Source organism: Mixophyes fleayi, chromosome 7 (assembly GCF_038048845.1).
Source record: "Mixophyes fleayi isolate aMixFle1 chromosome 7, aMixFle1.hap1, whole genome shotgun sequence".
NCBI classification, from domain to species: Eukaryota; Metazoa; Chordata; class Amphibia; order Anura; family Limnodynastidae; genus Mixophyes; species Mixophyes fleayi.
The window spans coordinates 59414331-59431515 of NC_134408.1; the positions used below are offsets into that span (position 1 = coordinate 59414331).

Sequence of the window (17185 nt, forward strand, 5' to 3'; positions counted from 1 at the left end):
AAGTGTACAGTGAGTAGAATGGCATTTTGTAGAGCAATAATTACATTTTTACGAACCTTCTGGTAGAGGTGAGGAATAGCTTTTCTAGTAATATGGTGTCGTGATGAAATTAGGTAATGGGGACACAAGACCTCAAGTAATTGTCTAACACCAGCTGCATTAATAGTGGATATTGTACACAGATCTAATACTAGCATAGTCCCCATGGCGTCTGTGATCCACTTTGCGACTGGGTGACAGCTTTCTTACTTTCTTCCTCCAGCAAAAGATTGTTTAACAGTCAATTGTTGTAAACTAATAGTAGTCTTCTTCTGGGTTGACGATCCACCCCCAACAGCAGCAGCAGTGAGACTACCGCTCAAGGATTCTTCAGAGGAATCATGGTTAGAGGAGGAGTCATCTAGCCTTAGCAACTTGGATGCAGGACTAACTCCCATCACTTGTGAGGATATTGATGAATAAGGTGTTGGGGTGTTGATTGAAGGTGCTGGGATCTAGATGAGAGAAGGGAGGTAGATGATGCTGGACTGCTTGTTGTTAATTTTTAACATAAGTTTCTTATTTTCACAACAGCTTTCCATGAACTCACCTCAAATGCCGTAACATGGATGAGGATCCTAGATGGTTAAGGTCCCTACCTCTACTGAGTGTGGCTTTACAAAAAACGCTACAAATGGCTAGACAACTGTTGTCAGGATTTGTGTAAAAATAATTGCACACATAAAAGGTGGATTTTTGGTCTTATGCCCAGGCATGATAATGGCCTTTTTCTTATCACTGGCAAGAACTGCAGCAATCTTTGTTTGAAAGTGTATGAAAACAATATTGTGACCTGTGAGGTGGTCAAAATTGACTGTAAATGACTTTAAATTAGTGTTAGTGAGGTTAATAATAATGTAGGATCAGAAAAAGAGTCAAATTAGGTGATTTTAGCATATTTTAGCAATTTTTCTAAAAAAAATACAGATCCAAAATCGAAACCAAAAAACACAAGAGTGGCAAATGCCAGAAGGGCCGATGGCTAGATGGGCCGACCGACACTTCTTGGATTCCTGGGCAACTCTGTTGCGCGACGGACGATGGCTCCTCTGCTCCCTCCCCCTTATCCTGTGCACTGTGCCCTGCAATGTGGACACAGTATTTATTTATTTTTCTGAATAAGGAGGGGATCGCGGGGAGGGGGTGCTGCGATTTTCGCACGGGGTTGTGGGGGAGGGGGGGCGCGATTTTCACACGGGGGGTAGGGTCTTCATGAGTGTGGGAGAGCCAGGGTGCTGGAAGAGGGTGAGAGTCAGGGGGGAAGGGGGTGCTGGAATAGGGGTGAGAGAGCCAGTGAGGGAGGGGGTGCTGGAATAGGGGTGAGAGAGCCAGGGAGGGAGGGGGTGCTGGAATAGGGGTGAGAGAGAGCCAGGGGGGAAGGGGGTGCTGGAAGAGGGTGAGAGCCAGAGGGAAAGGGGTGCTGGAAGAGGGGTGAGAGACCCAGGGGGAAGGGGGTGCTGGAAGAGGGGTGAGAGAGCCAGGGGGATAGGGGTACTGGAAGAGGGTGAGAGCCAGGGGGAAGGGGGTGCTGGAAGAGGGGTGAGAGAGCCAGGGGGGAAGGGGGAAGGGGGTGCTGGAAGCAGGGTGAGAGAGCCAGGGGGAAGGGGGTGCTGGAATAGGGTGAGAGCCAGGGGGAAGGGCGTGCTGGAAGAGGGGTAAGAGAGCCAGTGGGGAAGGGGGTGCTGGAATAGGGTGAGAGCCAGGGGGAAGGGGGTGCTGGAAGAGGGGTGAGAGAGACAGTGGGAGGTGGTGCTGGAAGAGGGGTGAGACCCAGGAGGGAAGGGGGTGCTGGAAGAGGGGTGAGAGCCAGGAGGGAGGGGGTGCTGTAAGATTGGTGAGAGAGCCAGGGGGGAAGGTGGTGCTGGAAGAGGGGTGAGAGAGCCAGGAGGGAAGGGGGTGCTGGAAGAGGGTGAGAGCCAGGGGTAAGGGGGTGCTGGAAGAGGGTGAGAGTCAGGGGGAAGGGGGTGCTGGAAGAGGGGTGAGAGAGCCAGCGGGAAAGGGGGTGCTGGGAGAGGGGTGAGACAGTCAGTGGGGAAGAGGGTGCACAAGTAGTAATGAAGAATGGGAATGCACAGAGGGGACAAGTGTTAAAAGAAAATAAAAAATCAAGCCTTCATACTCCATTCACTTTGATCACTGCCCTCGGTCCCTGCTCCCGACTGCCTGTGTGAGCTGACAGCTGCTGATCCCTCATTGCCCAGAGCGCCCAGTAGGTGAACAGAACACAGGATGCCATAATCAGGTAAGTTCATATATTTTCTCGTGTGCAATGTGTTTTTAACCATCCTTTGTTGAACTGGGGGCACTACTGTGTTTCCAATGACGTTTAAAACATTATGCATTGCTCATTATTGCGCTGTAATTTTCTTGCATATTTATCTGTACAGAGACTTTTAATTAAGAGGAAAAAGCACTGCTTGTCATAAATTTTATCTGTGATTGTGTCAATATATCTATTTTTGTTTGCATTGTAAATGGTGTATTAAGCTGCTCCTGGGACTCACACTCTCAGTATCTGATATGCTGTACCAATTTTTATTTGTAAATGAGTTTTTTGACTGGGCACTACTGTATGGCATAATGATGTTATTTGGGGGCACTAGTGTGGCATAATATGATTTGGGGGCACTACTTTATGGTATATGATTTGTGGGCACTACTGCATGGCCAAATATGAATTGAGGGTAATATTATGTGGCATAATATGACCTGGGGGCACTACGGTGTGGCATAATATGACCTGGGGGCAATACGGCGTGGCATAATATGAACTGGGCGCACTACAGTGCGGCATAATATAAACCGGGCGCACTACGGTGTGGCATATTATGAACTGGGCGCACTACGGTGTGGTATAATATAAACTGGGCGCACTACGGTGTGGCATAATATGAACTTCTGCCAAAGGCAAGTCTCTCATTGTTGAATATGACAGGGGCCCAAAGAAGTTGCTGTACTGGGGCCCAAAATTCCTCTTGTCAGCCCTGCCTGTCAAGGGGGTAGATGTCTCCAGGTAAATAATCTAAATGTTTCCTATCTAATCAAACTGATGGATCACATCCAAATATCTACCACCCACCTCCTCTATCCCCCTTAATTAATATACTGTGTTATTTGAAATGAATAGAAAAGACGCATATCCAGTTACTGTAGTATAAAAAATATTTTTCTCTGACATTTTTCTGTAGATGGAAATACTTTTAATGCGGCCATGTGGGTTCAAATGATCATTCAATAGTTATGTTTTTCTGATATATTTGTTAGTTTTATTTCATGTGGAATGATTCATGAAAATTCTGCTATTTCATTGAGGGAAAAGGGTACCTGTTAACTATATGTGTGTAAGTACCCTGCTGTTGCTATTTTGTGAGAGATTTGAAAAAAGCAAAACATTGGTTTCCTACAGTGGCGCCTGTATAATTGGTGGTATTGCTGTAGTATATGGTGGCGGCATTGTTGTAGTGTGTTTGGGGCTTAGTATTTCTAATAAGTATGATAGGGTATTGCTGTAATGTGGGGGATGATGCCGGTTGCTGTAATGTGGGGGGTGATGCTGGTTGCTGGAATGTGGGGGGTAATGCTGGTTGCTGGAATGGGGGTGATGCTGGCTGCTGTAATGTGAGGGGTGATGCTGGATGCTGTAATGTGGGGGATGATTCTGGTTGCTGTAATGTGGGGGGTGATGCTGGTTGCTGGAATGTGGGGGGTAATGCTGGTTGCTGGAATGGGGGTGATGCTGGTTGCTGGAATGTGGGGGGTGATGCTGGATGCTGTAATGTGGGGGATGATTCCGGTTGCTGTAATGTGGGGGGGGGATGCTGGTTTCTGGAATGTGGGGGGTAATGCTGGTTGCTGGAATGGGGGTGATGCCGGTTGCTGTAATGTGGGGGGTGATGCTGGTTGCTGGAATGGGGGTGATGCTGGTTGCTGTAATGTGAGGGGTGATGCTGTTTGCTGGAATGTGCGGGGTAATGCTGGTCGCTGGAATGTGGGTGATGCCGGTCGCTATAATGTGGGGGGTCATGCTGGATGCTGTAATATGGGGGGTCATGCTGGATGCTGTAATATGGGGGGTGATGCTAGTTGCTGGAATGTGGGGGGCAATGCTAGTTGCTGGAATGGGGGTGATGTTGGTTGCTGTAATATGGGGGGTAATGCTAGTTCCTGTAATGGGGGTGAGGCTGGTTGCTGTAATGTGGGGGGTAATGCTGGATGCTGTAATGTGGGGAGGTGATGCTGGTTGCTGCAATGTGGGGGGGTGATGCTGATTGCTGTAATGTGGAGGTGATGCAGGTTGCTGTAATGTGGGGGTGATTGATGTAGTATGAGTGTGTGGGGGAGGGGGTTATTTATTGCTGTAATTTGGGTACTAATAATGTATTGTCATGGTATTTATTGATGTAATATGGGTGCTAACAATGTAATGTTGAGGGTCATTAGGAGAAATAAATACCCCCCCCCACACACACACACACACTCATACTACATCATGTTGTACTGCACCAGCAACGCACACTGCGCCAGCATCAGTGTGCAACAATATAGTGCATGGAGCCCACAAGAGGTGGGCCTGTGTGCTTTAAATGCCAGGGCTGATTTTTAGTCCCAGTCCCGCCCTGTTGAAGGGACATGAGATATCGGGGAAAATGTAAGTACAAAAAGGAGATATAAAAGATATGGGAACACAGAAGACATGAGGGAAAGGTGAGAGGACACAGATGAGAGGTAACTGGACACAGGAGAGGTGAGTGACATACAGCTGTTGCATCACTTAATATGTTTTAGATCATACTATACAGTGTTAAAAACATCTAAAAATAATTTTACACTTTCGGTGTCCCTAGTGCTTCAGGGGGTCAAAAGCAGACCCCAGTTCCCCCGCCATTCCCATCTAATTTCCATACCAGCGCTTCTGAATTCCCACTTCGACCACTGGCCTCAGGTTATTACCCATACATACTGCACCTCACCACTGCCAGGACATACATACCGCTCCTCACTACTGCCAGGACATACATACTGCACCTCACCACTGCCAGGACATACATACTGCACCTCACCACTGCCAGGACATACATACTGCACCTCACCACTGCCAGGACATACATACCACACCTCACTACTGCCAGGACATACATACTGCACCTCACTACTGCCAGGACATACATACTGCACCTCACTACTGCCAGGACATACATACCGCTCCTCACTACTGCCAGGACATACATCCTGCACCTCACCACTGCCAGGACATACATACTGCACCTCACCACTGCCAGGACATACATACCACACCTCACTACTGCCAGGACATACATACTGCACCTCACTACTGCCAGGACATACATACTGCACCTCACTACTGCCAGGACATACATACTGCACCTCACCACTGCCAGGACATACATACTGCACCTCACTACTGCCAGGACATACATACTGCACCTCACCACTGCCAGGACATACATACTGCACCTCACTACTGCCAGGACATACATACTGCACCTCATTACTGCCAGGACATACATTCTGCACCTCACCACTGCCAGGACATACATACTGCACCTCACTACTGTTAGGACATACATACTGCACCCCACCACTGCCAGGACATACATACTGCACCTCACTACTGTTAGGACATACATACTGCACCCCACCACTGCCAGGACATACATACTGTACCTCACTACTGCCAGGAAACACATACTGCCCCTCACCCCTGCCAGGACATACATACTGCCCCTCACCCCTGCCAGGACATACATACTGCACCTCACTACTGCCAGGACATACATAATGGGGTATGTGTGAGAAAAAGACATGCACTGGAAATGGAGGGTACTAGGTTTAGAGTAAATCTGAAGAGAAATTACTTTGCCAAAACAGTAGTGTTTAGGTGGGATAGGCATCTAACAGAGATGGTAAAGGTTAATATAATAGAGGAACTTAAACACACTTGTTTATTATGGATTAAAAATAATAGTGGGAAGTAGATGAGCCAAGTGGTACTTATCTGCCGTAAAATCTTTGTCTTCACGTTTCTGAATTTGATTTCAGAAACATTTTAACTTTAAAAAAAGCTATGAAATTCCATAGACAAAAAATCTTACGGTTTAACATGCCCAATTAAGGTTTCTTACGCTTACACACCATCTAAAATGTAAGAAAACGATTGAAACTCTTCCACTCAAACTCCAAAAAGCAATGAAATTACAACGATTAAGGCAGAAACCTTAATGCACATGTTCCTTGTATAATACACACATGGTATGCCACCACATCATGTGGTTAACTTCAGCACTATCATGGAGTGAGATTGCTGTCACTTATATATGTGTAAATAAATATATTTATATATATATATCCTTGAAAAAGTCTTTATACAAGACGAAACGCGTCGGAGAGCTGTTTCTTGTCTGTATCCTGTGACCGTTGTGGGATGTGTATGGGACGTTGCCGGCTGGTACTCCTTTCATCTGCGCATGTGCTAGAGGACAGATAAGCGTGTTTTTATCCATTTTTATGTACGGGCATTTGTTTTACTGTGTTGCAGAGCTAATTTGCTGCCATTAAATATATGATTGCTCTGATTTGGTCTTACGTTATTACACTATTGTGGCCATTTTTTGAGTCTGCAGATTAGCGGTAGTCAATATGACTGGATGTGCCATCTGAACAAAGGGCTCGTTTGAGAGGATTCTTATCTTATCCGGTACCATCAGAGTGACTGCTAATCTTGGCCCAGATTCATTGATTATTCGGTACGAGCACTACATATCTGTGGAGAGTGTTATATATCACTTTTAATACACTATGTTTGGCGCCCCCTGTCTTTTTGTATTCCATATATATATATATATTGACCCGTGCATGATACTCATGCAATTTTTTGTCAAATAATGTCAGTATACCAAATTTCAGGTCATTCGGATATGCCCTTTCTGAGAAAATAGTTTTTTCCACACACACACTAACACACGCCGCTACACATGCAGGGGCGGATCTAGAAAATGTTTGTTCCCCGGAATGATGTTAGGGTGGGGCGATTTAGGCCCCGCCCCTCTTTTCGACTTCTAAGGCTGCCGGGGGCTGCACAGTATGTGCAGGTCCGCTCGGCAGTAACAGGCAGGGACAGTGTGTTTAAAACACAATCAGAGCAGCCGGGCAGCACACTGTCACTGCCAAACGGACCTGCACATACTGTGCAGCCGTCGGCAGCAAACCCCTGCTAGGGAGGGGCGATTGCCCCGATTGCACCCCCCTGGATCCGCCCCTGTAAACATGTGTGTTCATGAGGTAAAATTACCTCACGAAAATGAGTTTGACTCCTCAACTCGTCAATAATGTCAGTATACCAAATTTCAGCCCTTTTTGAGGTTTTTTTTCCACACACACTAAGAATTTAGTAGGTCAGTTAACCCGTGCATGATACTCATGCATTCTAGCCAAATCAAGCTACTTAAGGTGTTAAAAACTCCCCACTGTCACCCCCGGCAACCACCAACCACTCCCAACTGTCACTTCTCCTTCAAGAAATATATAGGTCAGTGTATAACTCTGCCCAGCAGGTGGCGCTGCAGCATGTTTTTTTTTCCCACACTCAGACAGACTAACACACGCCACTAGCCATTTATAATATATATATATATATATATATAAATATATGCAGTATATATATATTAGAGATGGTCACTGACCCCCGTGTTTTGGTTTTGGATTTGGATCTGGATTACCTTCATGTTTTGGTTTTGGTTTTGCCAAAACAGCCCTTGCGTGTTTTGGTTTTGGTCTTGGTTTTGTTTGGTTTTGTTTTGCAATTTGATAAAAAAAAAAAAATTTTTGGCCTAAAATAACTTAATTTAGGTATTATTTTGTACCTAAATTATTATTAACCTCACTAACACTAATTTCCATTCATTTCCATTCAATTTTGACCACCTCATAGGTCACAATATGATTTTCATACACTTTCAAAGAAAAATTGCTGCAGTTCGTGCCAGTGATAAGAAAAAGGCCATTGTCATGCCTGGGCATAAGACCAGAAATCCACCTCTTAAGTGTGGAATTATTTTTACACAAATCCTGACAACAGTTGTCTAGCCATTTGTAGCGTTGTTAAAGCCACACTCAGTAGAGGTAGGGACCTTAACCATCTAGGATCCTCATCCATGTTACGTCATTTTTCAGCGAGTTCATGGAAAGCTGTTATGAAAATCAGAAACTTAGGTTAAAAAAAAGTAACAACAAGCTGTCCAGCATCATCTACCTCCATTCTCTCATCTACATCCCAGCACCTGCAATCTACACCCCCAACACCTCCATCATCAATATCCCCAGAAGCAACAATTGACAGTTAAACAATCCTTTGCAAGTGGAAGCAAGTATGAAACCTGTCACCCAGTCGCAAAGCGGATCACAGACGCCCTGGGTACTATGCTAGTATTAGATCTGCGTCCAATGTCCTCTATTAATATAGTTGGTTTAAGACATTTAATTGAGGTGTTCTGTCCCTGTTAGCAAATGTCATCACTATACCATTTTACTAGAAAAGCTATTACTCACCTGTACCGGAAGGTTCCTAAAAATTTTATTATTGGGCTACAAAATGGCATTCTACCCACTGTACTCTTAACCACAGATATGTGGACAAGCGGAACTGGGCAAACTAAAGATTATATGACTGTGACAGGCCACTGGGTTGGTCATTCACCTTCACCAGCAGGGACAGCAACAGCATGTACCCAAGAACGTCACATTTTTCAGAAGTAAGCTACTCTGTGTATCAGCAGCTTCACTAAGAGGCATACAGCTGACAATCTGTCACAAAAACTAAGGGATGTCATTGAAACATGGCTAATCCTGCTTGGACTCTCCTGAGGATATGTCATTTCTGATAACAACACTAATATTGTTCAAGCATTACAGCGGGGTGGAATTCCATCACATTTCCTGTATTGCTCACACAATCAACTTGGTGTTACAGAACTTTTAAAAAAATTACATGCAGGAGATGCTGTTTGTGTCCCTAAAAATTTAAGGACAATGTCTGCTTTCTGCAACAGCATGTAGGAGAATGCAGCAGCTGCAAGAAGACTGGCATTTGAGGGGAATGTACTTTAGTCTAGCGAAGTAGTCACCTGTGAAGAGAGTGCAGACACGGTTAGCTTGAGTCAAGCGATTGCCTTAATACATTTTGACAAGGAGCTACAAAAATTTAATGGATGAAATAAAACAAAGTAAATGTGCTAACTATATTTTAGTTGTAGTTTAAATGCTTAATTTGCTTCGCCAGGATCCAAGAGCTATCAAGATCTTGTAATGACGTCTTCTCCTTCAGTTTCTCTGGCAACTGCTTGTTGGGAAAAAAAGTAGCTTTCCCAAGACACACAGTGGTGATGCAGTTAAGTCCGCACAACATTTTGATATTTGCTCTGCCAGGACATACATACTGCACCTCACCCAAAAATCGTGACAGCTCTGCCCTAAAATGAACTACTAATTCCATTTGGAAGCCCATTATCGGGAATTACATCATAGTACACAGACTTCTATGATGGTGCATTCCAGTGGGGATGATTTAGTATTGCTTGAGGAAGATTAGAACTGAAAACTGCCACCTCTCCTGTTTCTGAGTGAGCTATGCTACAATAAAATGTAACTGCAGATCTAGACCAAGACTGTCAGCCCTATTATTTCTATTTCAGCAGTTACAATTAAAAATGGAGCAATGGAGCTCTTCTCTTTGGGTGTTACCTATATAACGCAGTAGAATTTGCCTACAAATTCTACAGACAAGCCTGCTTGTCTTCCTCTTCATCAATGACTCTTAGCAATTGAGCACTCATCTTTGAGTGTATATTACACCCAAACCTTATTAGTGCAAATTAGGAAAAATACAGTTTAATCCCTGCTAGGGCCTCCACCATCCTTTGCATGTTAATAGAAGGATTGGTTGGAGTTATGGACAAGGTCACAATTTTTTTGGTCAAATCTTTCAAACCAGCCCAGATGTCAATAGTGACTCAAAGACAGATTGGCTTACTGTGCTACAATCGTATATGTCACCTCAACATATCACATGTAATATATCATACAAAAATTCATATATTCTCTTGTCGCATACCCTATATGAGATTGCCAACCTCCAGAATGTATATAGAACCACAATGATAGACAGGGTGCGTCCAAAGAGGGTATAAAAATATTTATTACATAAAAATATATAAAAATATATATATATATCCAAAAACGTAATAAACAATGGCGCTCACAGCAGTATTGTATAAAGTTAGTATAGAGAAAGTCCACATATACACCTCTTCCACATATGGAGGCAGCCTTCCTTATAGTAGGTGGGTAAGTCCAGAATCATATAGAAAGTCAAACAAGGATACGGCGCACAATGGTGTGTTACTAGGAATTTATCCCAGGTTCAGTGGGAAAATAATAGTATAGTCAATGGATCAAAGTTCCACGTTTGCTGGACGGTCTTATAGGACCAAGGATATAAGTCCAGTTTGCACATATAAAAGACAGAATAATAAGGCATAGGATTAGTAGGAGCAGTGTGTTAGTGATAGCCCATCACCATAGTATTACACACCCAAAGGAAATTATATCGCGTATCTGTATGATTAATCCAAAGACTGGAACACAGCTTAACAACCACTCCTCTTTCAATATTAAGTGGTCAGCATACTCAGCAACTGCAAGTCTGGTCTCCAGTCAAAAACATCAGCATACTGTAAACATCATATCTTTCTTCCACTCAATGGGTAAGAAAAAAAAAAAAAAAAAAAAGGAGATAATACACTATATGGTGTAGTATTTCAAGGTAACAGTATTTAATCAGGATTTAACATATAAAATGCACACTCACAAAGAGTAATAATAATGCAAGCTTATCTGAAATTCAGGTATCAGATATACCATGTCCTCAGGTACAGCAGGAACCTCCCACAGTCTTCCGCACAGGATTGACTGATGGTGTGGTGACCCAAATACACAGGAACAGTTGGAAAAGAGCCTCTACGTGTTTCGTCCTCAAACAGGACTTCCTGTGTATTTGGGTCACCACACCATCACACCTTGAAATACTACACCATATAGTGTATTATCTCCTTTTTTTCTTACCCATTGAGTGGAAGAAAGATATGATGTTTACAGTATGCTGATGTTTTTGACTGGAGACCAGACTTGCAGTTGCTGAGTATGCTGACCACTTAATATTGAAAGAGGAGTGGTTGTTAAGCTGTGTTCCAGTCTTTGGATTAATCATACAGATAAGCGATATAATTTCCTTTGGGTGTGTAATACTATGGTGATGGGCTATCACTAACACACTGCTCCTACTAATCCTATGCCTTATTATTCTGTCTTTTATATGTGCAAACTGGACTTATATCCTTGGTCCTATAAGACCGTCCAGCAAACGTGGAACTTTGATCCATTGACTATACTATTATTTTCCCACTGAACCTGGGATAAATTCCTAGTAACACACCATTGTGCGCCGTATCCTTGTTTGACTTTCTAAAATATATATATATATATATAGACGATTTTACATGTGTGTAATACATATTATATAACGGGTAATACCCGATACGATGTTACAATAAACACATTCCCAATGAGAGGGTAAAAATGAGTAATAATAAGTGTCTGGCCAGTACACTATATCAAAAAAACAAAATATATGGATCAGGTCCTGGTGATCAACAGGTAATAACAGGAGAGATTTCACCCAATGATTTAGTACAGCTGTAGCGCGAGGGTGCATGAACACAGATCCGTAATAGGATCTAGCGTGTTCCGGAACGTGAAGTGCAGATTAATTTATGTGGCTTTAAAATGATTCCACGATGATCGATCAAAGTTCATATAGATAGTAGAAGCGCTAAGATATTAACACTGAGGTATTTACATCTCATACGTTGAGATCAACATCCCGAGAAGACAGATGACAAACCACCGCTGATAGATGTGGGTGGTGTATATCAGCAGATATCAGGATAAGTATACTCAGGTGCCAGAGTTCCAGTTTGTCGAGGAGTGATGTCCTATTGTGAAACTGCCTCAGATGTTAAGGCAGTTCGGCATACACACTGAGTAAATATACTAGTCCCGAATCTTCAAATTAACACAGAATGGTCTCCTTGGAGATGATGGAGGTATATTCTCCTTCAAATAGCGATCCAGATGTAGGGGAATCCTAACTCTAACGTGTTTCGTTAGCAGTGAACTAACTTTTTCAAAGATGTTTTTTCCCCTCTTTCCCTTCTGTCTTTTAAGAGGATCATATCCTTATGATTGGTTGTTCATTCTATCTAATTATTCCTCATCCGATGGTGTTTTTCACTTGATGTTAACCCTTTGCTTATTGGTATTCCATATAGGGAATATAAAGGAAATTCATATATATAAGTAAATGTTTTCCACAGTTTGACACCGGATCATGTATTTGGCATGTTCCTTTATTTATATTACTCATTATATATAAAAAACATAATATAATGTGGATACAATAATGTAGTCTGACTGAAGAGAAGAGAAATACCAATATCTCTACATATATACACACATATACACACATCGTTATCTGTACGAAAAAGTGTCTAAACATATTCATTGAATGGCATTATGATGATTAATATAATAGAATGGAATAAAAAAATACCTATATTAAAAGAAAACATTTTTATTATTTATAAAATTTAATTATCCCTGCAGGGATTAGAACTTGTGACCTCATAAATGTATTATTTCATAGCTGGGCATTAATCTAGTGCCCAATATCCTAAGTTGTCTACCTAATATATATATAATGCAAAGATAATCTCTAGTCAGAGTATTCTCAAAATTACAAAATATAAGAACAGATAAAGAGATAGAATTAGCATATGGGTCCTTAGCAATATCTAATATATACAGAAACCGAAAGTAATATCTATGGGACAAAGATATTGCATAAGTATATTAATAGTGGAGGCTATGGAATGCATACTAGACTGTAGACAATCTACACCTAATACAATACATGATGGAATACCCTGTATATAGTATCCATATGTACACATATCATATAGCAATAAAAACGAAATGTATGGAAGAAGTAAGGAGAGTGGATCTAAAGATTATTTAAATGTATTTATCGTTGAATTCAATATGCTCGTTTAGACCTTCAGGCATAAGGGTACATAATTTGAAAATCCAGAATGTTTCTCTCTCGCAAAGAAACCTGAACCTGTCTCCACCCCTCAGAGTGGGCATAATAGATTCTATGATAGACACTTTCAAATTAGTGGGATCAGCAGAATGTGTATCTTTAAAGTGTCTAGATACACTATGATTTTCCAATTTGTTAATGATATTTCTTCACATGGGCACTGCAACACGTATATAGAATATGTGGTATTGCAATTATAAAAACCTTCTATATTGAAAACTTCACCTGTGGAATGCGATGTTATTTGTTTATCTTTATTTCTTATATGTTTACAGGTGGTACAACGTGTCCTTCCACATTTGAAGTTTCCTTTTGTGTTGGACAAGAACTCTTCTTTGTGTAAATTTTCCTCATTGTTCACTTTAAGAGAGAAATGGCTGGGGGCTAATAGATTCTTCATATTTTTATTCTTTTTAAAAACTATAAACGGATGTTCAGGAATCACAGTATTCAAGATAAAATCTTGTTTTAAAATATGATAATTTTTCTTGATGATTTGTTTAATATTTTTCGACATTGTATTTAGAAATAAATTTTAAACCATTATCTCCTAATTTATTTACTTTATTATTATGATGATTTTCCTTGTCTGGTTTAAATTGTAAAATAGAGGTTCTGTCCATATTAATAGTGTGTGTATATGCTTCATCCAGGATACTTTGTGGATATCCTTTGTTCTTAAAAGATCTTAATAACTCTTTTGCTTGTATCTCAAAGGTTGTAATATTCGAGCAATTTCTTCTTATACGGCCTAGTTGATTTTTGGGAATGTTTGTTAGCCATGGTTTATAATGTCCGCTCTTAAAGTCAATATAGTTATTAGTATCAACCTTTTTGCGATAATTTTCAGTCTGAATTTATTTCCATATTATTTATTAATAGAGTTAGATATAAGAAGTTCACACTATCAGAGCTCCAATTCCCTGTAAAGGTTAAATTATATACATTATTATTAAGATATGTTATAAAGCCCTGCATTTCAAAATAGAGACCAACTTTTCAAAAAAAGAGTGATTGAGTACGAAAAAGATCTTGTAGAAACGAAAAATAAGACGTACCATAGAGACACTCAAGATTATGAGTCGAATAGGGTGAGAACATATAGAAAAAATCAGGGATCATACGATCAAACATCTACTTAGAACTATTATACTGACAAAAATAGAAACATGATCAACAGTTCAACTAGAGAGAGGGGTGCGTTCAATCACCCATATAGATCAAGAAAGGATTCCTATAATAAAATCCCATATGAAGAGTATAGAGATAGAAGAACTAGAGTCTCCCCTAAAAAGAATGTTCATGATGTTGAAGAGAACTCTGATCAACAATTAAGAACAGGGACTGGACCCAAAACATACAATAATCCTCCTCTTTTTTTAGAAACAGAAAAGAGAATGAACACAAGGGAACCTATTCCCCTCAGGAACTTCTTTGAACCATTGATGAGGAGAACTCCAAAAAGAAGGAGAGAAAGAGAGGAAGGAGGGGGAGAAGAAAATTACAGATAACACACACTGATTCCCACCCCACAGGGATTTTTAATCTCTCTACTAGAATATTAGATCCCATGGAGCTACAAGTTTTAAAGAAGGGGCTTAATTTGCTCCAAGTTGTGATCCTAATCTTTTTGATCTCTTTGTTGAACTCAATCAATATACTAGGGATCTATGTAGACAGAGATTCTTTGCACATAAGAAATTAAAAAGAATTGGTTTGGATGATCATTCACCAATAATAATAGATAAAAAGGATTCAGTACCTTTAAAAATTTTGGAAGATTTATGGATTGAAAACAACACAGTAGAAAATAACTCAGTTATTCCCATTTATGATCAGAAGAGACATAAGTCAGAGAAGGAAATTCATAATGAGAATGCAAGTCCTAAAGAAAAATTCCAAAAATTCACACTGGGGAAAATGAGACACCCCAAAGCACTTATAGTGCAAAATATTCAATAGACAGTGCTGCTAGTTAAGACTTTTTGCAGCCATAAATATTGTGGTTTCACACTGGGGAATATGGGACTCCCCAAAGCACTTGTAGTGCAAAATATTCAATAGATAGTGCTGCTAGATATGACTTTTTGCAGCCAGAAAATTTATTGTTTTACACTGGGGAATATGGGTCACCCCAAAGCACTTGTGCAATATATTCAATAGATAGTGCAGCTAGATTAGACTTTTTGCAGCCAGAAAAATTATTGTTTCACACTGGGGAATATGAGACACCCCAAAGCACTTGTAGTGCAAAATATTCAATATATAGTAATGCTAGATATGACTTTTTGCAGCCAGAAAATTTATTGTTTCACACTGGGGAATATGGGTCACCCCAAAGCACTTGTGCAATATATTCAATAGATAGTGCAGCTAGATTAGACTTTTTGCAGCCAGAAAAATTATTGTTTCACACTGGGGAATATGAGACACCCCAAAGCACTTGTAGTGCAAAATATTCAAAAAAATGCCTCCTGTATCCTCCTCTCTTCCTGCTCTAACAGTTGCTAGAAGAATTGCTAGCAGAATTTCAATAATAATTGAAAGAATAAGGTATACAATTAGTGCTTTGTCCCTGCTCTAATACAGCCTGTGACCTAACCCTGCTCTCTCCCTCTGTCAAATGGCGATGGATTGCTGTGGAAGCGGGTATTTATGCTTTTCAAATATCGCGAGAACCGAGCTCTGAGATCTGACGATGTCACGATGACGTTATGCCTCGATTTAGAATCCGAATAGGCGGGAGAGTACCGAGCCTGCTCGGCTCGGTACTCGGATAGGTGAAGTTCAGACGGGTTCGGATCTCGGGGAACTGAGCCCGCCCATCTCTAATATAAATATATATATATATATATATATATATATACAAGGGATAAAAGAGTCGAGCTATCAATGTGGCACTTAACCCAATGATTGGATATATGGGAAACTTAATAATAGTCTTATCTTAAAGCACCTCCACAATGTTGTGTGGCAGCCAGCCTTCAAGGACCGGACGGTATATCTGGAAACAATCTGGAAGAAATAGAGGAGAGAAGGACGGCGCCTTCTGGTGCAGTATTTGAGAATATATCAACAAATAGTGTTATAGAAGGGTTACACTATACTTATGGAGTCCCAATCTACAAAGTGATGCTCCGAAAGGGTAGGTAAGTGATACAGAAAACCCAGAGAATATGTTCTTAATGGTGTCCCCAAAGGTCACCCGACGTGTGTTATTAGATGTGCGTACCAGATGTAGTATGAATAAACACTCATCTAGGTGGTCAGCTGGAAATGGTATCCATCTTAATCAGCACAGTACTCTGCATGCACCGGTAAACATAAAAAAAGAACACTATATAGTGTAATATGTCAAAACATATCAGAGCTTCCACCCGGTGATCAAATAAACCATGCGAACCAGATATTAAGAGATAAACAGCTTATCTGTGAGACTGCTTCTCAGGCATTCATAAACTGCTTCACTGTTCTTACATATAATCTCCTCTGTTCATTAGGTAGGGGAAATGGAAATAATAATACCATATGGTGTAGTATTTTTTTATAAGCGGTGGTTTAATCAGCATATAATATAAAATACAAACTCACAATAAATAACATAAAAAGCTTATCTGTAATCCATAAGGTAGGTACACTGTATAGGTTCTTAGATCCCCAGTAGGTACACAGAAAAGTTCCCATAGACTCCGCACAAAAGATCAATGAAGAGGTATTCACTAGATGTAACCCATAGGAGGGCAGTGTATTCTCTATATGGTGATCAATTGTATCAGGGCCTCAACACATTTCCTTTCGCAAGAAAACTTCATCAGGAGGAAGAGTTAAGTGTGGTGGAGGTAGCTGTGTTATAAACACTAGGCACCGCCATCTTACGCGTGCGCTGTGAGTACGGGCACTGCCATCTTGCTCGTG

General features: G+C 41.0%; 1 protein-coding gene across 1 annotated transcript in view; it reads right to left on the minus strand.

Moving 5' to 3' along the window:
• Nucleotides 1-16959, minus strand: part of LOC142098704 (hemoglobin subunit alpha-3-like) — a 35334-nt gene extending 18375 nt beyond the window's left edge. The window contains exon 1 of the mRNA XM_075181521.1: nucleotides 16872-16959. Coding sequence (XP_075037622.1) covers nucleotides 16872-16954 — 83 coding nt within the window. The 5' untranslated portion in view covers nucleotides 16955-16959. The remainder of the gene's footprint in view (nucleotides 1-16871) is intronic.
• Between the last annotated feature and the right edge of the window lie 226 nt (nucleotides 16960-17185).